This window comes from Mobula birostris, chromosome 3, assembly GCF_030028105.1.
Source record: "Mobula birostris isolate sMobBir1 chromosome 3, sMobBir1.hap1, whole genome shotgun sequence".
Lineage (NCBI taxonomy): Eukaryota > Metazoa > Chordata > Chondrichthyes > Myliobatiformes > Myliobatidae > Mobula > Mobula birostris.
The window spans coordinates 79,951,453-79,977,438 of NC_092372.1; the positions used below are offsets into that span (position 1 = coordinate 79,951,453).

A 25,986-nucleotide genomic window follows, 5' to 3' on the forward strand; every position below is an offset into this window, starting at 1 on the left:
TGGTGACAAGATCGTTGGTGTAACTGCAACTTTGTAGCATTGTCAATAAAGACTTCTGTTTGCAAGTAAACTGACTGAGCAGTAATTAACCAATTGGATTTGTTCTGCTTTTTATGGGCAGAAAGGTAATTGGAGTTGGTGGGGGGGGGGGCAGTGGGAGTGGGGAAAGAACACTGATGAGTAGATTATCAGTAATAGCATTTAAATTGCTGTTTCCCATGTTAGCACTACACCACTAAGTCCATATTCTACAGGAGTACCACATTACAGTCCACCACAAGATAAAGTCAGCCAAATGCACAAGGGCTGACAGCACCTTGTCCATTTCTGGTTATGGCCATATAACAGTCCCATTATCAGAAGTGCTCAGCAGAATTTTGCAATTGACATGATTTTATCTAGAAATGTTCATAAGTGTGATTTTTCTCATTTAAATACAATTTTAATTGAATTATGCTGAAAATAAGTGCCATGCAATGGAATTTTTCTGTGTATGCATTTCCACAATATAGCAAGTACAGTGTATTCCAGTTAATTAGGCCATCAGTTAATCGGGGCAGCTGCTTACTTGGGACAACTCTTAAAAAATAATCGAGAAAATAGCCGGGATTTTTTTTTCATTTACTTGGGATACTATACCACTTAAATGGGACAGGAGACTGTTGCCGAACAGTTTCTACCTAGCATCAGTTGAGTGCATTTCTGTGACAATTAGATGCTACACATTAGAGCGAACAGTTTTTAAAATAGTGCCAGCTGTGTGTGTTTGTGCTCAAAGCAATGGTTTTTGTTATTGATAGTTAGTGAGAAATCAACAGTAAGACAATTCAAAACTGCTTGGGTCATTGCAGTTTCAAGCATTCAGGCTTGGAGATCCAAGATACGGCCAGGAGCAAAAATGAAACAATTTCACTACTTCAGTAAGTTAAGAACTATGAAGAATTTGAAGGTATCAACGATCATCCTGAATGTTACAATAAAAATGTAAATTTGGAAGATGCAAGTTTCTAACTAGTGTTAGTTGCTTGCACTTGTGTTATCTTTAGACACCACAATATGTTAGAGCGAACAGTTTTTAAATAGTATCAGTTGCATCTGTTTGTATTACGTTATTCATTTAGGCCGACTGATGCCAAATTAAAAAGCAGTGACTTTTGATACTACTCATGCAGGAAGCTAGTTTTCTGTGTTGGTTTTGTTCATTTATGGTCAATCAAAAGAACACAGGAGCATACGTGGATGAATTCCTCTGTCAAGATTTATTAGGAACTAAAACAGTTTTATTGTACTGCAGTAATATTGGTATACCTTCAGTACCGTAGTATTTCATTTAAATACATAATTTATTACTCAGTTAAATGGTAGTTTGTCCTTTTTAAAAAGATTTTAATGAAACTTCATTTAATTGGGGCAGCTGCTTAACTGGGCCAAAATGTACTGGTCCCAATATGTCCCAATTGACCAGAATCAACTGTATTTGCACAATAACTTCCTTGAAAAGTAGTTAATGGAATGCTGAAAAGATAAACTTTATTTTAAAAATTAGAAGAATTGATTAAGTGAAAATTATGGAAGACAAAAGTACCTTCATTAGTCAAAGTGGGTTGAAAGTGGACATGGAAACTGATCCACTTTAACAAGTTGTTTTCCCCAGCTCTTGAAAGCAAGGAGGATATCAATTTCTGAAACTTGTAAATGTCAACAAGTTCAGCAAGAGCTTTAAACGACAACCTGTCACCTTATCACAGCAAAACAAGAAAAACATGTCATGCAAAATATTTGGGTTTCTCTTGCATATGTCTTCCAATGAATTATGAACAGGACTCAGATTACAAAATGCCACCTTTCTTGTATCATGGGAATTGGTTTAGTCATACAGAGATTGACGCAAGTTGATGCATTCTAAAAATAAAGATGTAATTTGAACAAGGCCAGCTAGATAACCACGCATATGAAACCAAGTACAGATGAGCCTCAAAATAATTTCTCTGAAAAGAAGAGAATGGGAGAGCCATCATGATGTCAAACATGATGTTTGGTTATTTTATTCAAATAGATTCTTGGCCAAGCTTTTGATCTGTAGTCATTCAGTACTGCAGATAGTTCAGAGTGTGGCTCTTAATTCCAAACTTGAGAACAAGAGGTATTATCATCTTGTTTTCTCCTATAAGTTATTTTCTCCACTTAAGTACCTCCCCACTTTCATCTCAATCCATAACCACTTCTCTGCTATCGTATTCTCCTAATGTTATTCTAGCTTGAATTTTCACCCTTGAATGACTCCATAACTTTGTCTCATAGGCATTTTCAAAGGGCAAAACAGGATGCCCCAATATCATGTTATGTAAGGTCATGAATAGTGTAACCAAATTTAAGCAACTTTCGTGCATTCCTCAGGGTTTCTGCTAGGAAATCAACAATTTATCAGCATCCCTCTCCAGAACTTACAAATAATATCATTGGTAACCATGACATTATCGCAGACCACTACACTGTTGTTCTGATTTTCATAGCAACCACAGCCACGAGGCAATATTGTCTGTGGAATATTCATCACCCAGGGCTATTCCCCACCATCTGCTTCAAACTCCACCTCACAGCAACTCAGCCTCTCTAAATAACTGTGTCCTTGTCCTCCCTAAACACTGGTCCCTCAAACGTACAAGCTCTGGTGGATTTATTCCTCTAGTTTTGAACAATGACATTACTACAATAAACTTCTTTACCCTCGCACATTGCAAAAATGCATTTATCTTTTGAAGCAGAGGATCCCAACTTGGGATCCACAGACTCTTTGCTTAATGGTATTGGTCCATGGCACTTAAAAAAGTCTGGGAAACCCAGCTTTTGAGTCAAAATTTCCCTTTGCTGCTCTTTTACTCAGTGTTTAAGGAACATTTGTGTACAGCATTGATATCAAATGAAAATATTTTTGATACACACCCTCACTGCATCTGATATCAGTATACCATTCTTGATTTCTGGAGTTTTTTTTAAATCTTCTTTAACATTTCTGGAAGCTTTTTGATGGTTATGAAGTTGCTCTTACCTTAATATTTTGACCTGGGTTACTCAGGCACAATACAGCCTTTGCATTCAGGTTTAAGTACTGGTTTACCATTGTACCACGCATTTCACAAGTTCTTGGAGCGGTTACAACAGAACACAAGAAAATAGGAGCAAGAATAGGTTGTTATTCCTTAAGCCCCGCCTCCATTTAAAATGATCGTGGCTGATCTATCCCAGGCCTCATCTCTCCTGTGACAGTTCTCCATAGCCCTCAATCTCTGATCTTTCAAAACTGTATCTACTTCCTTTTTCAATAAGCCATTTTTCTTAGCCTACACAACCTCTAGAGTACAGAATTCCAGAGATGCACCATCCTCATTTCTACGCAGCTCAGTTTAAAATGATGTGCATCCCCATCACCACCAAATCTTGTAACTGAGTCCTTTCATTCAAGATTCTCACTTTGGTGGAAACGTCACGACCTCTACGTTATCAGGGCCCTGAAGGATGTAAATGTTTCAATAAAATCATACCTCATTCTTTGAAAATCCAAAGAATATAAATCTAATTTCTTTACCCACTTATGAAAGGATAACTGTCTCATCCCAGGAAAATGGCTAGTAAAACTTTTTTGGACTACCTCCAATGCCAGTATATCCTTTCTGAAACAAGTGGGGCAAAATTACGCAAAGTCCTCTGGGCATGGACTCGCTAGTACAGTGAACAACTATAACAACCAAAAAGGGATAACAAAGAGACACAAGAGATTCTGCAGATGCTGGAAATCTTGCGCAACACACACAAAAAAATGCTCGAAGAACTCAGCAAGTCTGTAGCAGAATGACTACCTGCCTGACAAGCTGAGTTTCTCCAGTAATTTGTGCATATTTAATAAATGACAACGTAGATTTGTCTTCCTTATCACTTGCTACATCTCTGGTCAAGATAGTGCCAAGCTACAATGTTCATCAAGATTGTGGCTCAAACTTTGTTTGTTTTAGGTTTGTACAGATTGTTTTGGGGACAGAACGAGTTAGTTGGTGTTTAGGTACAGGGATGTAGGGGGAGTTAAAATTCAGACTGGAGTCCAGGTCCAACGATCCCTGTGGATGAATGCCAAATTGACAAGTGATGAGGATGAACACCAACAAGGATGAGGCCCAGAGAACTCCCAGGTTAGCAAGTGCCCCTAGGTTGGTGGGTCCTAGGATTGGAGGTCCATGCGGGCAGGAGGCAAGAGGGCTGATGACTCCTTAGTTCAGCAAGTCCAGAGTTCAGGGTCCTGTCATCAGAAAGTCCTGGGATCCTACAAGATTGAAGCCCAAATGGCAAAGTCCAAAGTCAGTGAGTAAGAAAGTCGAGGCCCACTAGCAGAAGCCCTAGGTCTGCAAGTCCACTGCAAGTCAGAAGCCCAATGACCATCAGTCATTGGAGGCCGGAGGCCTAGAGACCTCTATGTATGTGTGTGAGAGTGAAAGGGAGGAAAGGGGCTTGATTTTTTTGTTGTTGTATTTTGTTGCTGTCGTTATTGTAGCTTGTGTCGATGTACTGAAAACTGGGGATGATACATTGTTGCTGGAATGCATGGTGACATTTGCTGCAGTGTTTTATTGTCTCCTTCACAATTCACAATACTGCTGCTCTCCAAATTTTGAAATTGTAACTTTCACCCTCAAATCCATATCATCAGCATACATTTTAAAAAATCAATCATTCACCAAATCCTTCTGTAATCTGTTACTTTACCAACTTTATTTACTGCTATTAATATCCCTTCTATGTCATATGCCTCAACTTTTCTGATAAACCTACTATATGTCACTTTACCAAAAGGCCTCTGGAAGTTAATGTACACATCAACTGCATTACCTTCATCAACTGTCCGTTACTTCATCAAAAAAGTTCAATGAAATTGGTCAAACACGATAGTCCTTAACAACTCCATGCTTTTTTTTCTAAAAGCATTCTCATGACTAAGTTTAAACTCTCCAGTTTGTGGTTGCTGGGCTTCTTGTTATTCATTTTTACCTTTTTCTGAACAAGACAGTAACAGATTTTGTTCTGCATACACTGCATCCTATATTTAAAAAAGCATTGGAAGATGGCGGTCAGTACCTCAACAACTTCCATCCATACTTCTTTCCAAATCTAGGATATATCTATCTGGTCCTAACAATTTAGCAACTTTAAGTTTAGCCAACTTTTCTAATACCTCTATGGTATTAATTTTAATGTGTCTGGTGTCTCAATTAACTCCTCCTTCAATACTAGTGTGAAATCACACTTTTCCCTGGTGAAGGCAAATGCAGAAGTCTTACTTAAAACCTTATCAGTCATGACCAAGATCTCATTCTGCCCCAATAACCTCGACACAGTCTTGTGTCACCTTTTTGTTATTTATGCACCTGCAGAACAATTCCACATTCCTTTTTACATTGCCACATCATTGCTTCGCAGATAGTTGTATTGCCTCAATTTTAGAAGTCACTTTCCCTCTGGTTCTTTAGTAATCAACCAGACTCTTCCTTGTACGGTGGATTCCAGTTAATTGGGTCATCAGTTAAAGAACAAAAACTAATCGAGAAAATAGCCTTGTTTATTTGAGGCATGATGTAATTTAATTGAGGCAGGAGACTTGCCATACAGTTTCTAACTAGAGTCAGTCGCATGCATTTGTGTGGCCCTTAAGAGTGCTTAGAATGAACACTTTTTAAATAATGGCAGTTGTGTGCATTTCTGTTCAAAAATCAGTGATTTTTGTCACTGGTAGTTGGTGAAAATTAAGCAAAAAGACAATTCACTACAATTTCAAGCATTCAGACTTAGAGAAACTAGAAATGACCAAGAGTGAAAATGAAATAAATTTCACTACTTCAACAAGTTAGGATCCATGAAGAACTTGAAGGTATCAGACAATTACCTTGAATGTTACAATCAAAATGAAGATTTGGAGGGTGCAATCATTAAAAGAATTGTATGAAGGCAGTTCATTATCTACACTAGGTGTCTGCACTGATTTTATTCATTTACAGTCAATCAAAAGAACACAACACCGTACACTGAATGAATTCCTCTGTTGAAAACTATAAGGAATACACAGCTTTATAGTACTGTGTAGTGATGCAATTTGTTCTGTATTTCAGATAAATACATAATTGTTACTCAGTTAATTCATAGATAGCCCTTTTTTAATATACCTTTTTAACTATTTTCATGAAACTTTGGTTAATTGGGGCAGCTGCTTAATTGGGCCAAAATGTACTGGTCCCAATGTGTTCCAATTAACCAAAATCCACTGTATTTACAAATCAAAATGCAGTCCTTTTCTTGAGAAAGATTCTTTTTCAAGAAACTGTTCACTGGTGAAGATAGATGACTGAAGAATGTCCTTCACATTCACCTTCTAACACCAGCTTTCACATTCAAAGTTATATCTCCTCCGCTTCTAAATTTAGCATTGTCTGTTCATTCCATGACTTCCAGGTATGTCCCTTATTCCCTGTCCATGATACCTTCTCATGGAACCACAGGAGATACAACCCCTAACCTTTCACTTTTTTCCTCCCTACAATCATTCCTTTTCCTTCAATGGCACGTTTTCTAATCTAGTCTATTGTATTCTGTGATCACAATATGGACCTTCTGTACTGGGGAAACCAAATTCAGACTGAGTGAATCCTGTGCACAGAACCTGTGCTCAGTCCACAGGAGTGACTCTCCTCTTTAATTCACCATTCCAGTTGCCTCCCTCTTTAATTTGCCATTCTATTCCTAATTTAACCTTTTATTTATAGCCTCCTCCCTGTTGCAAAGATGCCCAAATTGTAGGAACAATAGCACATGTTTTTGCTGGATATATTTCAGCTTACTGGACACAACAATGAATTCTCCAACTTCAGATAGCTCACTTTCTTTCAATTTGTATAACAATTTGTATCAATGACATTTGTGCTTGCCATTTCATTTGTGTATTCTGCCATGCTCGGTATGTCCCAGTTGAACAGAAAACACAAAAGGTGTCACTACATTAGTAATGCATTACACAGACAAATTCTCCATTCAATTGCTGTCAACATTACCCAATTACGCATTCTCTTTGACCCACCCATTGCCTTCCCCACGATCTCTGGGCAACTCAGACTAATTTGCGTTCTCTTTCTCAGTTCTGTGGAAGAGCCTTTGATCTGAAATATTAACTGGTTTCTTTTTCCACAAATACTGCTTTATTTGCTCATTTCTTCCAACATCTCAGTTTTTGTTTCAAACTCCAACATCTGCAAACTCATTTTTTTCCTAATATTGCTTTTTTTTTCCTTTTTTTGCTTTTCTCTGCATCTCTTTCATCATAAATGCTCTGGATGTGTTTGTTCTTGCCTGTTTGCTCCCGAATATTTTCCAATGTTTAGATTTACTCCTTTAACAGCTCACCCTAATTAACTGTTGTCAAACTTGTCTGATCACTAACTTTGTTTGCCTTAGTAACATTCTAAATATTGATTTATAACTCTCCCTTCTTCATTACTAGACACATGTTATGGTCACTATAGCCTTTCAATAGATTACTAGTTTCAGTTTATTGCTTATCAGTAAATTCAGTATCCTGTCTTCTGACAAATATTCCAAAACATATTGGCCTACAATGTACTGATCAGTTGCCAATTCTTCAGAGAACAGCCTGTCAACTGCAGTGCATGGATCAGCTTTTCCCTGATTTCCATGCCTGAACACTGCGCACAAGTCAGGAATGAACTACAGGTCAGATGCCAGCTCATCTAACCTCGAACTAAGTAGCTCGACTGAGCACTAGGTATAGAACAAACTACTGAGATGAAATGGTTAATGCACTTCACATTTATGTCCACCTTTCCATGACCATGATTGTTCTTGGCAAATTTTTCTGCAGACATAGTTTGCCATTGCCTTCTTCTGGGCAGTGGCTTTACAGGATGGGTGACCCCAGCCATTATGAATACTCTTCAGAGATTATCTGTCTGACGTCAGTTGTCGCATCACCAGGACCCACGATATGCACCAGCCACTCATACTTCTATCCACCACCTGCTCCTATGGCTTCACGTGACTCTGATCAGGGCGCTAGACAGCTGCTACACCTTTCCCATGGGTAACCTGCAGGCTAACGGAGGGAAGAAGCGCTTTACATCTCCTTTGGTAGAGATGCATCTCCACCTGCCACCGAACTATCCTCACCACGTTACACAATTCATTCATCAAATTAGGGGTGGGGTGCAGAGGTAACTTATCTTAAGCGAAAAGATAAATTCACATTAGTGATTTTATAATGTTAATCAGTTTTTCAATTAATTGCTAGCATTTTTGTTTTTAGTATGTTTAATTAATTAAATCTTTCTATGTGTCTCTGATCAAAAAGACATTTAAAATTGTTAATCGGTCTCTTAAAAAGGTTGAAAGGTCAATTGCATCATTCCCCTCAAGCCAAATTTACGAGGGGTGATTGATAAGTTCATGGCCTAAGGTAGAAGGAGTCAATTTTAGAAAACCTAGCACATTTATTTTTCAACATAGTCCCCTCCTACATTTACACACTTAGTCCAGCAGTCGTGGAGCATATGGATCTTGGACCTCCAGAAAGTGCCCACAGCAGGGGTGATTGATAAGTTTGTGGCCTAGGGTAGAAGGAAATGAGTTATACAGCTCTCGTTACATGCACATGCAGTTCAACTCTTTAAGTGATTATGCAGCAAGTTTCAGGTTAATAACTCATCAGGGGTGATTGATAAGCTTGTGGCCTAAGATAGAAGGAGATGAGTTATTAACTTCAAACTTACTGCGTAATCACTCAAAGAGTTGAACTGCATGTGCATGTAACAAGAGCTGTATAACTCATGTCCTTCTACCTTAGACCACGAACTTATCAATCACCCCTCATATGTTTCTAAGTCAAATTTACAATGATGTGCATTTCAGATTTCACCCCTTGAAGAACCAAAGTGCTTAACAAAAGTCATATTTGACACTATATTTGTCTATGGAAACAGTATATCATTCATCCTCAGAATTACAATGGAATGGCCAAACATATTAAGACAATATAAATAATAATTACAATTAGAATAAAAATCAGAAAGTGTAAATGTAAGCTATTATACCCAAAACTATACTTTTATACAATAGAACCTATATAAACAGTGTTCATTGTTCGCACCATTAACTGCATTTCCTTAATGCAAGTGGAAATCCAAAATTCCAAAATCCAAAAATCTCCGAAATCCAAAATTATTTTGAGCACTGACATGGCGTCACAAATGGTAGATTCTACAGGCACTGGGAAAATTCCCAGATGACGTGCAGGTCTCTGTGCACCACACACCATTCTGAGAAGCAACATACACAAAATGTTGGAGAAACTCAGCAGATCAGGCAGCATCCATGGAAACGAACAAACAGCTGACTTTATCAAGCCGAGACCTTTCTTTGGGATTGGAAAGGAAGGGGGAAGATGCCAGAATAAAAAGGTGGGGGAAAGGAAAGGAGGATAGCTAGAAGGTGATAAGTGAAGTCAGGCAGTTGAGAAAGGTAAAGGACTGGACAGGAAGGAATCTGATAGGAGAGTGGACCATAGGAGGAAGGGAAGGAGGAGGAGCAACAGAGGGAGGTCACAGGCAGGTGAGAAGAGGCAAGAGACCAGAGTTGGGAATAGAAGAAGAGGGAAGAGGGAGAGATTTTTTATAAACTAGAAGGAGAAATCAAGAGGGGGCCAAGGACCGACATGTTGGAACAGGAATGGGAATCGGAATTAAAACATTTGGCCAATAGGAAGTTTCGCTTTAGGTGAACGGAGTGGAGGTGACTGACAAATTTACCTCAGGTCTCACCTATGTACAGGAGGCCACATCAGGAGTACCAGAAATAATAAATAGATAACCCCAGCAGGTTTACAACTGAAGTGCTACCTCATCTGGAAGGACTGTTTAGGGCCCTGATGAAGCTGTGAGACAAAGTGAATGGGCAGGTGTACTTTGGCCGCTTGTAGGGGTAAGTGCTGGGAGGGTGATTAGTAAGGAGGAATGAATGAACAAGGTAATTGTGGAAGGAGCGATCGTTGTGGAAAGCAGAGAGTGGGGAGAAAGGTAAAAATGTGCAAAGGTAAAGATGTGTGGAGGCTCATGGGGTGGTTGGTAAGGACAAGAGGAACTCTATCATTGTTAAGATGGCAGGAAGACTGGGTGAGTGCAGATGTCCAGGAAATGGAGGAGATGCGAATGAGGGCAACATCAATGTTGGAGGAAGGAAATCCCCATTCTGTGAAGTAGGAGGACATCAATATCCTGGAAAGGAAATCATCATCCTGGGAACGGATGCAGTGGAAATGAAGAAACTGAGAAAAGGGAATAACATTTTTACAGGAGACAAGGGTAGGAAGAGGTATAGTTGAGATAGCCGTAGGAAACAGGAGGTTTATAAAAGATGCTGGTTGACAGCTTGCCTCCAGAGATGGAGACAAGAGAGATTGAGAAAAGGGAGGGAGGTGGCAGAAACAGACCAAGTGAATTGAAGGGCAAGGTGGAAATTCAAACGATGTTGATGAAACTGATGAACTCAATGTGGGTGCAAGAAGCAGCACCAACGTAGTTGTCAAAGTAGCGGAGGAAGAATTAGGGAGCATTACCGGGGAAGGTTTGGAACATGGATTGTTCTATGTAGCCGACGAAAAGGCAGGCATAGCTGGAGCTCAAGTGGGTGATCATGGCTAATCCTCAAGTCTGGAGAAAATGGGAGGAACCAAAAGAGAAATTGTTGAGGGTGAGAGCCAGTTCTGCCAGACAGAGGAGGGTGTTGGTGAAGGGGAACTGGTTGATTCTTTTATTGAGAAAGAAGCGGAGAGCTTTAAGGCCTTCTTGATAGGGGATAGAAGTATATAGGGACTGGACATCTACAACGACAATGAGGTGACCAGGGAATTGACAGTTATTGAGGAGATCGAGAGCATGAGAAGTGTTGCGGATATAGGTGGGAAAGGACTGAACGAAGGGGGATAGAATGGAGTCAAGGTAGGAGTAAGCATGTCCAGTGGAGCAGAGGCTGGCACAGACAACAGGCCTACCCAGACAGTCAGTTTGTGGATCTTGGGTAGGAGGTAGAAGCAAGCAATGCGGGGTAAGGGAACTATGAGATTGCTGGCAGTGGATGGGGGTTCTGCGAAGTGATCTCACATATGGAAAAATACTGCATAAAATGAAAAACGAAGATCCTTGATCCTGTACTGAAAGAGTGGTTTCGTCAGCGCTGGAGTGAACGTATGCCGCTTAACAGTATGCTGAACATGAAACAAGCAAACATCTATCACAATGAACTGAAAATTGAAGGTAATTGTTTCATACACCAAATTATTTAAAATATTATATAAAACTACCCCTCCTGCCATCATAGTTGCTGTGAAACAGACGGCTGTTTGAAACTGCAGTGCTGGAACCCGGTAATGGACACAGTCGAGGGAGGTCTTTCAACTGAGACAGTCTGTGGAAGACCCAGTTCTATTATGTCAGACTGTGCTCCAATTGTGGACTGGTCACTCTGTGAGCTTCACACTAGCTGGACATAAGCTGTATATGCAAAGTAAATGGATGTTGTGTTTAGACTTTGGTCCCATCCATTATACAGATGCAAATATTCCAAAACCCCAACTCTGAAACACCTATGGCCCAAGCATCTTGGATAAGGGGGTGCTCAACCTGTACTACATTTTCTACTGTTATTTCATTAAATCTCTGTTCAGATTTAAGAAATTCAAGTTGAAAGTTGGATTGTTTTACCTGATTTCCGCAAGAATTCCTTCAGATCCTCTTTCAAAGATTCAATCCGCACCTCAGATTTATGTAGGCTTGTCTGCAAGCAAGACAGAGATAGGGTGTGAGAACTTCTAGTGTGAGATATAGTAAACATTAACAAGTGAGAAACTGTTTAGTCAGAATTAAGATAATATAAATATAAAAATCATACAATTATATAGCTTGGGTGAAATCACACCTGAAGTATTGTGCAAAGTTTTGATCCCAAGAGCTAAAAGTATGTGCCATTGAAAGCGTGCTATTAAAATTCATGAGACCATCTACTAACCCATGTGGAAAGACTGAGTAAACAGAGCCAGTAGTTTAGAAAAATGAGCAGTAATTTCAGGGAAGCTTAAAATTCTTTTGGGGTTCAGAGTGTATGCAGGTATATTGTTTCCCTGGTTAAGCAGTTAAGAACCATGGATTAGATTCAAAAAAAATAAGGGCTGGTAAACTATTTGCAAATGAAATTAAGAGAAATTCACATAGTGGCGAATTTTTGGAATTCTCCATCTCAGAGGCCTGGGAAAGTTGAGTCAATAAAGACTCAAATTAAACATTTCCAATTATTAAGAGGATCAAAGATTATGGGAATAGAGTGGGAAAATGGCACTGAAGTCAGAAATCAGCCTTGATTTGATAATGAGATTGGAAGCATGTAGGTCAAGATCATTTATACTTAATTATTTGTTGCTGTTATACCCCAAACAAACAGTTATATATAATAATAATAATAAATAAGTAAATAAATAATACTGAGAACATGAGTTGTAGAGTCCTTGAAAATTAATCTATAGGTTGTGTTCAGTGATCAGTCCAATGTTGAGGTGAGTAAAGCTATCTACACTGGTTCAGGTGCCAGATGATTGAAGGGTAATAACCGTTCCTGAACCTGGTGATGTGGGACCTAAGGTTCCTGTTTCTCCTTCCCAATGGCTGCAGTAAGAAGAGAGCATGGCCTAGATGGTGGGCGTCCTTGATGATGGATGCTGCTTTCTTATAGCAGTGCTCCCTGTGCATGTGACCAATGGTGGGAAGGGCTTTTCCTGTGATGGATTGGGCTTTATCCACAAATTTCTGTAGGCTTTTCCATTCTTGGACATTAGTGTTTCCATTACAGGTCGTGATGCAACTAGTCAGGATACTCTCCACTGTGCATCCACAGATGTTCATGGAAGTTTTAGCTGACATGCCAAATCTGTGCAAACTTCTAAGAAAGTAGAGACGCTACTGTGCCTTCTTTCTAATGACACTTGCATGCTGAACCCAGGGTAGATCCTTTAATATGAATACGCCACAGAATTTAAAGATTTTGACCTTCTCCTCCTCCAATCCTCTTACAAGGACTGGCTTATACACTCTCAATTCCTTCCACCTGTAGTCAATTCTCTATCACCTCTTTGGTTTTTACTGACATTGCATGAGAGGTTGTTGCTGTGGCATCAATCAACCAGATTTTCAATATTCCTCTTATATGCCGAATTGTCACCATCTTTGATTTGGCCAACAACAATAGTGTTGTCAGCAAACTCAAATGTGGTGTTTTTTGCCATATTTAAAGGAACTTCTGGATGAGTCTCCCACTTGAGACCTTGTCAAAAGTTTTACTGAAGTTACATAGACTACATCAACCACACTACCCCAAAGATAATTTAATCAGCTCCTAAAATTTTTTTATTTAATTAAAATTAGTCAGAAAGGATCTCACTTTGATTAATCCCTGCTTCTCCAACTGCAGGCTACTTCTGTTCCTGTAAGGAAAAAAATTAAATGTGACACCTCCTTGGTCCATGCTGAGATAAAAAGTTCATTCAAAAGACATCTTGGACTGTTGTAATAGCCCTTTTCCTCCCTCTTATTGACCAATGGTTTGACTCTATTTTGAATACAAGTAATTAAGATCAAATACCAGTGAAGAATGTTTTCTCCCTTACGCACCTGCTGTCTCTAATTTTTAGTAGTCTGTGTCTAGGCCGAAGGTTATGAGAGATAAAACTGGTTATGAACAGTATAAAAAGGGGCAATGTCTTTGTTCAACGGGGGGAATCTCTCTTGGGCTGGGTCACAACCAGTCCTAGTGGAGGTAGGGGCAAGGACGTCAAGAGTGTTGGAAAGAAAAGGCTGTGTGAAAGGTTGTTGGATCTATGGTGCCCCTCCATAATTATGAAGACCAGCTTATTGAGTGGACGATAAGAACTATTTGTTTTCTGTACTGCTACTTCAGTAATCATTTAATTCTTTTTGTATTGCATACTTTGAATAACTCTAATAGTGATTTCTTGCAGCTTTTAGCACTTGTGCCCATCTCCTTTGTTTGGCAAAACATGAGTGAATGCTTCTTGCTGAATCAGAAAAGAACACAAAATAAATTTTAAAATATTTTTTACTGAAGTCCCTCAGACATGGCTTCCTCTCCTGTCACAAAGAGGCCACTCTCAGGTTGGAGGAGCAACACCTCATATTCCTGGGTAGCCTCCAACCTGATGGCATGAACATTGATTTCTCCTATTTCTGGCAATTCTTCCCCTGCCACTTCCCTCTTCTTCTATTTGCCACTCTGGTCTCTTCTCCTCAACTGCCCATCACCTCCCCCTGGTGCCCATTACTCTTTCTCTTTCTCCCATGGTCCACTCTCCTCTCCTATCAGATTCTTTCTTCTTCAGCCCTTGTCTTTTCCAATTATCACATCCTGGCTTCTTACTTCAACCACCCCTCCTCCACCCACCTGGCTTCACCTATCACCTTCTAGCTTGTACTCCTTCTCCTCTCCTACCACCTTCTTATTCCGGCATTTTCCCCCTTCCTCTCAAGTCCCGATGAAGAGTTTCGGCCCGAGATGTTGACTGTTGATTCAATACCATGGATGCTGTATGACCTACTAAGTTCCTCCAGCATTTTGTGTGGGTCGACCTAACACCGCCTCCTGTTATTTTAAAAAACGGGCTTTGCAAAGTTCCTGAGTCCAATAATGAACAACACAACTTATAATTACTTAAAACATTCTGGTGTATTTCACAGAAAGTACTTAGAGCCAAATTTAGTTTATTATTTAATCACACAGGGTGAAGAGACAAGTCTTAAAACAGAGAATGACATATACGACATTGCTATAAAGCTTGAAAGAGAATAACAGATCTCAAGACCCTTGACAACTAAAAATAGGGTAGTCAATAGCATAAGGATTAAAATTAATAAATGCAGTTAAAATGTAGGTATACATAATGTAGATTAAAAGAACATGCAAAGCTACAAATTCCACCATCTCTTCAGGGCAAACATGAAGTATTTCTGCCACAAAGGACTAAAGCTGTGCAAGTGAAAGGCAAGTGCTACATATTTTTTTTAAAACCAAATTGCAATGCACAGGACAACCAGCAAAAGATACATCCATCCTATGATGTGCTGCAAGATGCAAGTGTTAGGACAAAACAGAGGCAAAACAAAACTTCCACAGGAGAAACTGTTTAACCTATATGTTAGGACCAAGGAATACCTGAGATTAATGGGAAAAGTAAGTCTGGTTGCAATGGCCAGTGTCAGGACTAACACATTTCTCAAATCAAAAGTTTGAAGTTTAAAGTAAGGTTATCAATATACATATGTTACAATATACTACATCAACATTCATTTTCTTGCAGGCATATACAGGACAAAGAAATACTAGAACTACATAAAAGAAATACATAAACAGACTAAGATGGATAAACGACCAATGTGCAAAAGACTAACTGTACAAATAAAAAATAATAGAGAACCTGAGTTGTTCAAGTTTAATTGTCATTCAATCATACATGAATACGCATGAATATAGCCAAGTAAAACAGCGTTACTCCAGAGCCAAGGTGCAAAGCACGGTACCAACAGTCATACACAGCAAACGGCACATATAGCACATACAAGACAGCAGTAAAATGCAGACATACAAAATACAATCCAACTCCCCGGGTCCATATATGTTGCAGCAGTCTGCAGTCAAACACAATACATCTTGCCTTCTGTTGAGGGAACATTGGAGAGCAGCACCAACTCCAGGCCTGTACACTGCACCACACCACCCCTGGCACTCCAGTGGAAGATACAACCTCCAACTCCTCTCTCCTCAGTGGCTGCAAACAGGTGTCACAACAGCTTGAGGCCTAGTCCTCACTACGACGGAGGGCACAGTTCCCCGCTGTCCACCTCTGCTGTTCGTCAATAAACTAGTGAATCAGAGAAGGATGCCACATTAACAATGTCCAACAGGATCTTGCAATCACAAGAAAAGTGACTAAGACGATCGCACACTGTTAAGACTGCACACCTCCTTCTCACACACACTCCGACACCACTGTGATGCAAGCATCTATATCCGCATCTGAGCGCACCACCAACTTACTGGAAGACTACATCTAAAAGTAAAGAATCCTTGAAAGTCTGTAGGTCATGACATCAGTTCAGTGTTGAGGGAAAGGAAGTTATATCTGCTGGTTCAGGAGCCTGATGGTTCTAGGATGAATTGGCAGATGAATGCCTCGTTTGATGGCTCTGGGCCTGTATTGGAATTCAGAAAAATGAGGGAGGATCTCATTGAAACCTATCGAATGCTGAACGGCCTCGAAAGAATAGAATTGGACAGCATATTTCCCACGGTGAAGGAGTCAAAGACCAGAGTAAACAGCCTCAGAATAGGGGAATATCCATTTAAAATGGGGATGAGGAAGAATTTTTTTAGCCAGAGAGTGATTAATCTGTGGAATTGTCACCGCAGATGGCTATGGAGGCCAAGTCATTGGGTATATTTAAGGCAGAAGTCATGGTACATATTGGTACAAACAACATTGTGTACGCATGTCATACTGAAGAGAAAATATAGGGAGTTAGATGGAAAGCTGAAATGCAGGACTTCCAGAGTAGTAAACTCTAGATTTCTGCCCATGCCACAGGCCAGTGAGGGAAAGAATAGGATGAATTCACAGAAGAATGCATGGCTGAGGAATTGGTGCAGGGGGAAGGGTTTCAGATTGCTGGATCATTGGGATTTCTTTTGTACAAAAAGGATAGATTACGTCTCAACCTGAGGGGAATAAATATAAGACCATAAGATATAGGAGCGGAATAGAGTCTGCTCCACCATATCATCATGGCTAATCCATTATTCCTCTCAGTCCCAATCTCCTATCTTCTCCCTGTATCCCTTCATGCCCTGACCAATCAAGAATCTATTAACCTCTGCCTTAAATATTCATAAGACTTGGCCTCCACAGTTGCCAGTGGCAATGAATTCCACAGATTCACCACTCTCTGGCTCAAGAAATTCCTCCTCATTTCCATTCTAAAATGAAGCCCCTCTATTCTGAGGCTCTGTCCTCTGGTTATAGACTCTCCCACCATAGGAAATATCCTCTCTACATCCACTCTATCAAGACCTTTCACCATTCAATAAGTTTCAATCAGGTCACCCTTCATTCTTCAGAATTCTACTGAAATCAGGCCCAGAGCCATCAAACGTTCTTCACATGACAAGCTGTTAAATCCTGAAATCATGTTTCTGAACCTCCTTGGAACCCTTTCCAGTGTCAGCATATCACTTCTAAGATAAAGGGCCCAAAACTGCCCACAATACTCCAAGTGAGGCCTCACCAGTGCTTTATAAAGCTTCAACATTGCACCCTTACTTTTATATCCTATTCCTTTTGAAATGAATGCTAACACTGCATTTGCTTTCCTTATCAGAGACTCAGCCTGCACAATAACCTTTATGGAATCCTGCACAATGACTCCCAAGTCCCTTTGTGCCTCAGTTTTTGTTTTGTATTTTCTCTCCGATTAGAAAATAGTTAACCCTTACATTTCTTCTACCAAAGTGCATGACCATAGACTTCCCAACACTGTACTCCATCTGCCACTTATTTGTCCATCCTCCTATTCTAAGTCCTTCTGTAACTTCTCTACTTCCTCAAAACTACCTGCCTCTGCACCAATCTTCATATCATCTGCAAACTTTGAAACAAAGTCATCAATTCTATCATCCAAGTCATTTTCGTACAACTTAAAAAGAAGTTGTCCCAACACAGACCACTTGTCACTGACAGCCAACCAGAAAAGGCTCTCTTTATTCCCACTCTTTGCCTCCTGCCAATCAGCCACTGCTGGTATCTTTCCTGCAATGCCATGGGCTCTTAACTTGTTAGACAGCCTCATGGGCAGCACTTTGTCAAAGGTCTTCTGAAAATCCAAGTACACAACATCAACCAATTCTCCTTTGTCTATCTGGCTTGTTATTTCTTCAAAGAATTCCAACAGATTTATCAGGTAAGATTTTCCCTTGCTGACTATGGCCTAATTTATCATGTGCCTCCATATACCCCGAAACCACACCATTAACAATCGATTCCAACATCTTCCCAACCACAGAGTAACCAGCCTATAATTTCCTTTCTTCTGCCTTTCTCTCTTCTCGAAGAATGGAGTGACATTGCAATTTTCCAGTTTTCTGGGACCATTTCAGAATCTAGCGTCTCTTGAAAGATCATTACTAATGCCTCCACAATCCCATCAGCCACCTCTTTCAAAATCCAGGGTATGCACCATCTGGTCCTGGTATTTTATCTACCTTTCAGTTTCCCCAAGGACTTTCTCCCTAGTAATGGCAACTTCACACACTTCTGATCCCTGACACTCTGGAACTTCCACCATACTGCTAATGTCTTCCACAGTGAAGAATGATGCAAAATATTTATTCAGTTCGTCTGCCATTTCATTGTACCCATTACTACCTCTCCAGCATTGTTTTCCAGTGGTGCAATATCCACTCTCACCTCTCTTTTACATTTTATGCATCTGAAGAAACCTTTAGTATCCTCTTTAATATTATTGGCTGGCTTACTTTTGTATCCTAACTTTTCCTTCTTGATGACGTTTTAAGTTGCCTTCTGCCGGTTTTTAAAAGCTTCCCAATCTTCTAACTTCCCACTAATTTTTGCTCTATTAAACACCCTTTCTTTGGCTTTTATGTTGGCTTTCACTTCTCTTGTTAGTCATGGTTGTGTCATTTTACTTTTCAAATACTTCTTCCTTTTTAAAATATACAAAACCTGTCCCTTCCAAATTACTTCCAGAAATTTCAGCCATTGCTGCTCTGCCATCATCCCTGCCAGTGTTCTTTCCCAATGAATTTTGGCCAGCTCCTCTCTCATGCCTCTGTAATTCCCTTTACTCCACTCTAATACTGATACAGCTGACTTTAGCTTCTCGAATTTCAGGATGAATTTGATCGTATTACAATCATTTTCCCCTATGGCTTCATTTACCTTAAGCTCTCTAATCAATTCCGGTTCATTGCACAACACCCAGTCAAGACCAGCTGGTCCCCTATTGGGCTCAACCACAAGCTGCTCTAAAAAGCTATCTCATAGGCATTGTAGAAATTCCCCCTCTTGTGATTGAGCACAAAATTGATTTTCCCTAATCTACCTGCATATTGAAATCTCCCATGACTAATGTAACTTTGGTCTTTTGGTATGCATTTTCTACCACCTTGCAAGCAGATTTGCTAGAGTTGCTGGTGAAGGTTTAAATTAATTTGGCTGGGGTATGGGAATCAGAGTAATAGGGCTGAGAATGGGACAGTTGGTATACAAGTAGATGCAGTCTGTTGTGAGACTGCGAGGAAGGACAGGCAGATCATAGGGCAGAATTGCAGTCAGTCTAATGAGTTGAAGTGTAACAAGGGAGCAAAATCAAAGAGTGAAAAATACAAGCCTGAAGATGTTATATTTGCACAGTATATAGAATAAAGTAGATGATCTTGTAGCACTGTTAAAGATCACCAGGCACAATGTTGTGAGAATCACTGAGTAATGGCTGAAAGAAGATCATAGTTGTGAGCTTAACATCCAAGGATACATCTTGTATCAAAAGGACAGGCAGGTAGTCAGAGTGGGTGGTGTGGATCTGTTGATAAGAAATGAAGTGAAATCCTTAGAAAGAGGAGACATAGCATTGGAAGATGTAGAATTCTTGTGGGCAAAATGAAGAAACTGCAAGGGTAAAAAGACCCTGATAAGAGCTGTATCCAGGCCTTCCAATAGTAGCTAGGATGTGAGATACAAATTACAATGGAAGACAGAAAAGGCATGTAAAAAATGGCAATGTTACAGTAGTCATAGGGCATTTCAAAATGCAGATAGATTGGGAGAATCAGCTTGGCGCTGCATTCTAAGTGACAGAATTTGTAGAATGCCTACGAGATGGCTTTTTAGAGCAGCTTGTGGTTGAGCCCACTAAGGGAAAGGAAATTCTGGATTGGGTGCTGTATGATAAACCAGAATTGAATAGCGGGTTTAATGTTTTAAAAAAAAGCCCTTGGGAAGGAATTATCATAATATAATAGAGTTCACCCTGCAGTTTGAGAGGGGGAATCTAAATGTAGATGTATCAGTATTACAGTGGAGTAAAGGGAACTACAGAGGCATGAGAGCAGAGCTTGCCAAAGTTGATTGGCAGGGATGACAGTAGAATATCCATGGCTGGAGTTTCTGAAGGCACAGGATAGATGCATCCTAAAAGGAGGATGAGACAACTGTGGCTGACAAGGGAAGCCAAATACAGCATTAAAGCAAAACAGAGGGCATATAATTTAGCAAACTTCATGGGAAGTTAGAGGATTGGGAAGCTTTTAAAAACCAACAGAAGGCAACTTAGAAAATGCCATAAGGAGAGAAAAGATGAAATATGAAGGCACACTCATCAACAAAATAAAACAGGATACAAGAAGCTTTTTCCAGATTATAGAAAGAGTAAAAGCGAGGTGACAATGGATATCAGGCCACTGGAAAATGATGCAGGAGAGGTTGTAATAGGGGACAAAGAAATGGCGAACAAATTTAATAAGTATTTTGCTTCAGTCTTCACTGTGGAAGGCTCTAGCAATATGCCAGATATTCAAGAGTGTCAGGAAATAGAAGTGAAGGCACTTGGGAAGCTGAAAGGTCTTTAGGTAGACAAGTCACTTGGACCAGTTGGACTACACCCCAGGGTTCTGAAGGAGTAGCTGAAGAGATTGTGGAGACATTAGTAATGATCTTCAAGAGGCACTAGATTCTGAAATGCTTCAACAGGACTGGAAAATTGCAAATGTCACTCCACTCTTCAAGAAGGGAGGGAGGCAGAAGAAAGGAAATTATTAGCTCACTTGCCTGTCTTCAGTGGTTGCGAAGATTTTGGAGTCCATTATAAAGAATAATCTTTCATTGTACTTGAAGCCACATGATAAAATAGGCCAAAGTCAGCATGGTTTCCTCAAGGGGAAATCTTGACTGACAAATCTGTTGGAATTCAATGAGGAAATAACAGACAGGTTAGACAAAGGAGTCAGTGGATGTTCTTTACTTGGATTTTCAGAAAGTCTTTGACGAAGTGCCACACATATGGCTGCTTAACAAGATAAGAGTCCATGGTATTACAGGGGTCCCCCGCTTTTCGAACGTTCGCTTTACGAAACCTCACAGTTACGAAAGACCTACATTAGAACCCTGTTTTTGCTTTCAGAAGGTGTTTTCACTGTTATGAAAAAAAATTCAGCGCGCGATAAAAAGCAGCGCACACCCCGAGCAGCCGCTCTCCCCCAGATTGGGAACTGCTTTGCTTTAACACGTGCCTGTGAGCAGCCATTTGCAAGATGAGTTCTATGGTATCAGAAAAGCCTGAAAGAGCTCGTAAGGGTGTTACACATACGGTAAAACTAGACATAATTAAGCGTTTCAATCGTGGTGAACGAAGAAAGGACAAAGTGAGTTTGGCTTGTGGAAGCTGACGAAGATGATGTTGAAGAGGTTTTGGCACACCATGACCAAGAACTGATAGATGAAGAGCTGATGCAATTGGAAGAAAAAAGGATAATAATCAAAACCAGATGAGTAATGATAAAGTACGACTTTAATTTTGAAAGGGTATGTCAGTTTAGGAGATATTTGCAGGATGGTTTGAGTCCTTATTAAGAACTGTTGATAGAAAACTGCTCGAGGCTCAGCAGTCAAGCAAGCCTTCCACATCAGCCACAGCAGACGACGAACCTCGACCTTCGATATCAAGGTGGGCAGAAATAGAAGAAGATGAGCTGCCTGCTCTAATGGAAACAGACGACGAGATGACACCCCAGTATCCCACCACCCCAACCCCCAGGCCACGGACAGATACCGATTCGCAGAGAATACAACGGTAGCCGGGAGGTACACAGCACATCTTTAAGAAAAAAGCCGAAATAAACATGCTAATTAATTAGGTGCCGCTGACACACAATTGTCGGCCCAGATCAGAGACGACGCAATCGGAAATCGGCATTGATCTGGGCTGACAATTACGTGTCAGGTGGCACCTAATTAATTAGCTTGTTTATTTTGGCTTTTTTCTTAAAGATGTGCTGTGTACCTCCCGGCTACCGCTGGACCCCTGCATGCTTCGGGGCAATGTATCGCTCGGCGGCCTGGAGGGTGGGGGCCACTGCACCACCCAACCTGCGACGACTCGGTCTAACACATCATCATCAGTGTGCTCAGCAAGCTATCTTCCCGATTCCCGTAAGTGATATTACACTCTACATACATTATTTCTACTTTATATAGGCTGTGTATTTTTACGTGTTATTTGGTATGATTTGGCAGATTCATAGCTTAAAGGTTACTGGAGAGAGTGTTCTTGCCAACAGCGCTTGCGTGAGATGTTCTGCTGATGGGCACTTCCGTGAGATTTTCGCTACGGAGAACAGTTCAGTAATGATTGTGGAAAAGTATTTCTACTTTATATAGGCTGTGTATTTAACATATCAATCCTGCTTTTACTATATGTTACCGTTATTTTAGGTTTTATGTGTTATTTGGCATGATTTGGTAGGCTATTTTTGGGTCTGCAAACGCTCACAAAATTTTCCCATATAATTAAATGGTAATTGCTTCTTCGCTTTGCGGCATTTCGGTTTACAAACCGTTTCATAGGAACGCTCTACCTTTGGATGGCGGGGGAAACCTGTATAGGAAATTTATTAGCATGGATAGAAGATTGGCTGACTGGCAGGAGAGAGAGAGAGAGCAAGAATAAAAAGGGCCTTTTCTGGTTCACTGCCAGAGACTAGTGGTGTTCCACAGGGGTCAGTATTAGGACCGCTTCTTTTTGCATTTCACGACAATGATTTGGATGATGGAAGTGATGACTTTGTGGCCAAGTTATGATCCAAAAACAGGTGAAGGGGCAGGTTGTGTTGGAGAAGCAGGGAGTCTGCAGAAGGACTTAGATGGATTGGGAGAATGGGCAAAGAAGTGGCAGAAGGAATATCATGTTGGGAAATGTACGATCATGCACTTTGGTAGAAGGAATAAAGGCACTGACAATATTCTAAACAGGAAAAAATTTCAAAAAAAAAAATCAAAAAACAGAGGTGCAAATGAACTTGAGAGTCCTTGTGCAGGATACCCAGAAGGTTAACTTACAGGTTGAGTTTATGGTAAAGGCGGCAAATGCAATGTTAGCATTCATTTCAAGAGGACTAGAATATAAGAATGAGGATGTAATGCTGTGTCTCAATAAGGCATTGATCAGACTGCATGGAGTCCTGTGAGCAGTTCTGTGCTCCTCATCTAAGATAAGATGTGCTGGCATTGGAGAGGGACCAGAGGAGGTTCACAAGAATAATTTGAGAAACAAAAAGGCTACATGTGAGGAGCGTTTGATGACTTTGGACCTGTACTTGCTGGAGTTCAGAAGAATATTGGAAAGGAATCTCATTGAAACCTATTGAATACTGAAAGACCTAGATAACATGGATGAGGAGCTGATGTTTCCTACTGTGGAATGGGGGAGCAGACTTGAAGTACCAAATGGCCTAATTCGGCCCTTATGTCTTATGGGCACTTAATACAGAAAGCACATCTCAACTCATTATGAATGACTGAACAAACCCAAGCAACGCCAGCAAGAGGACACACCAATTATTTTGAATGCCTACAAATATATTCCAAACTATATTCAAAATTGTAAACACAAATAAATTAACAATAAAATTATTCAACGTGCACATAATCCTAACAGCAGAGAATCCAACACTTGAAATTAAACATTTCTCTGGACTAGCCTTCAAATCTGTGACTTCTGATAATCTCGTAGCCTAGGTAGTCAATTCAAAATCAAAGTCAGGCAAGCAAGATTATGGAAGATATCATTAACAGTGCTATCAGATGGCATTTACAGATCAATAAACTGCTCAGCAATACATCATTTGCATTTCACTTGGGACACCTGCTGAAAGACCAACTTCCTCCTCAGCTTAAGCTTTCTGGCAGAGGCCAGCAGGCTTTTATCCAAGATCTCTCGGTATTTAGCAGCATTCATCTTCCCATCAATCCTGACCAAATTTCCAGCCCTTGCTGCTGAAAAGCATCCCCATAGCATACTTTACAGTAGAGATAGTGTTACCCGGCTGGTGCAGAGTATTAGATTTACACCACATGTACTGCTAAAAAAAAAGCATATCCTTGCCAGTAAAGACTTTGCAAAGTGTCACATAGAAGGTACTGTAAAGATGTGGAAGAAGCTCTTGTGGTCAGATGAGGCTGAAGAGGAACTTTCTGGTCTCAACACTAAGCAGTGCGTGTGTCGTAAATCTAATACTTCGAATGTTAGCAGAATTTAGCACCCTGATTTTGGAATTATTCAACTAAAGTATTATGTTCTTAAGTCTTCAAGCTCAAACTGTATAGGTGGCAACCCTCCTCTGCCGTTTTTTTGTTAAAATGTAATAGACTCAATTCTGTGACAGTGATCTTAGATGCCAATTTATATTAGTACCCTAGGTACAGTGAAAAACTTGCCCTGTTAATCATTCGTTACAACAGTGCATTGAGATAGTACAAGATAATGACAGATTGCAAAACAGCGTTACAGTTACAGAAAAAGTGCAGTGCAGATAGACAACAGGTGTAAGGTCCTAATGAGGTAGACTATCAAAAGTCCATCTTATCCTACAGGAGGATGGACCTTGAGCTGTCCTTGAGCCTGCTGGTGTTTTCTACAACATAAACACAAGATCCTGCAGATGCTGGAAATCCAGTGCATCCAGTACAAAAAATGTTGGAGGAACTTAGCAAGTCAGGCAGCATCTATGGAGGGCAACAAACGTTTCATTCGGCCTGAGACCCTTCATGAGGACGGGAAAGGAAGGAGGTATCTTCTGCTCGATGGGAGAGGGAAAAAGAGAGAATGCCAATGAGAATATGCCCCAGAAACCAATAAACAACCATCTAAAGAAAATGTAAACAGCAAACAAATGCCACCACAATCACGTAAATTGGTTGCAAAGGGTCATATTGCAACATGGAGCATCGATTAATCCTCACTGGGAAAAGGGTACATGACAAGGACAAGGGAGGTCCCGACCATCCAACGCAATGGACAGACAGTTCTCAATAAGCAAGGAGAGTCTCAAAAATTCAGCTCTTTCTTCCTCAGTAAACACATCCCTTCCTCTAGACTTTAAGGAGACAACATCTAGCGCAGTGCGATGTGACAGGGAGCAGCATTCAACAACATTGTATTGTTAGGTGACAGGTGGTGTCGACCAAAGCATCGCTGAAAGAATAACAAATTGGAGCTTCCCTCGATTTTTCTGTTCCACACCGACAGTATTGTCACTGAAGACAGATCTGGGTTCAATCAGGCCTGCAGGGGCCCTGATAACAGTCATCCCCGTGTCCCAGCACTCACCCTCGCCTCCCGTTCCAGCTCCGAATGGAGCTGAGATCCCTGTAGGCGTTGCACAATACGAGCAATGGTGACCGACAATTGCCGCTGTTTCAGCTTCGATTCCTCTTCCAGCTCCGATTCTGGCTCCATCCTCAGCTCGAGGAGAGAACACAGCCCCGTCCCCGACCGGCCGGGTCTCGGATCAATCGATTGCCCGCCGTCGCCCGGCAACAACCAATCAACTCTCCGACTCGCCGTCATCTGGCCACTAACCAGCCAATTGCCCGGCACCATCCGGTAACTAAACAATCAGTATTACTTTACTATAAACTAGTGGCCCGCCCAGCAACCAACTCCCCGCCTCTGTCGCAGGATCTCCCTGCGTACAATTTCAGGAGGCAAGTATCCCCTGTTACCGCATGTTTATGCTGTATTTGTGTAATACTTTTATTTGGTT

General features: G+C 40.6%; 1 protein-coding gene across 2 annotated transcripts in view; it reads right to left on the reverse strand.

Moving 5' to 3' along the window:
• Positions 1 to 25,728, reverse strand: part of tbc1d19 (TBC1 domain family, member 19) — a 164,572-nt gene extending 138,844 nt beyond the window's left edge. For both annotated transcript variants that reach the window (XR_011885371.1, XM_072252924.1), the window contains exons 1-2: positions 25,551 to 25,728; positions 11,802 to 11,874 (exon numbers count right to left, since the gene is read on the reverse strand). Coding sequence is in view for 1 of the 2 variants with exons in the window: in XM_072252924.1 (XP_072109025.1) it covers positions 11,802 to 11,874; positions 25,551 to 25,679 (202 nt within the window). In the remaining variant the exon portion in view is untranslated. The remainder of the gene's footprint in view (positions 1 to 11,801; positions 11,875 to 25,550) is intronic.
• Positions 25,729 to 25,986: the final 258 nt, after the last annotated feature.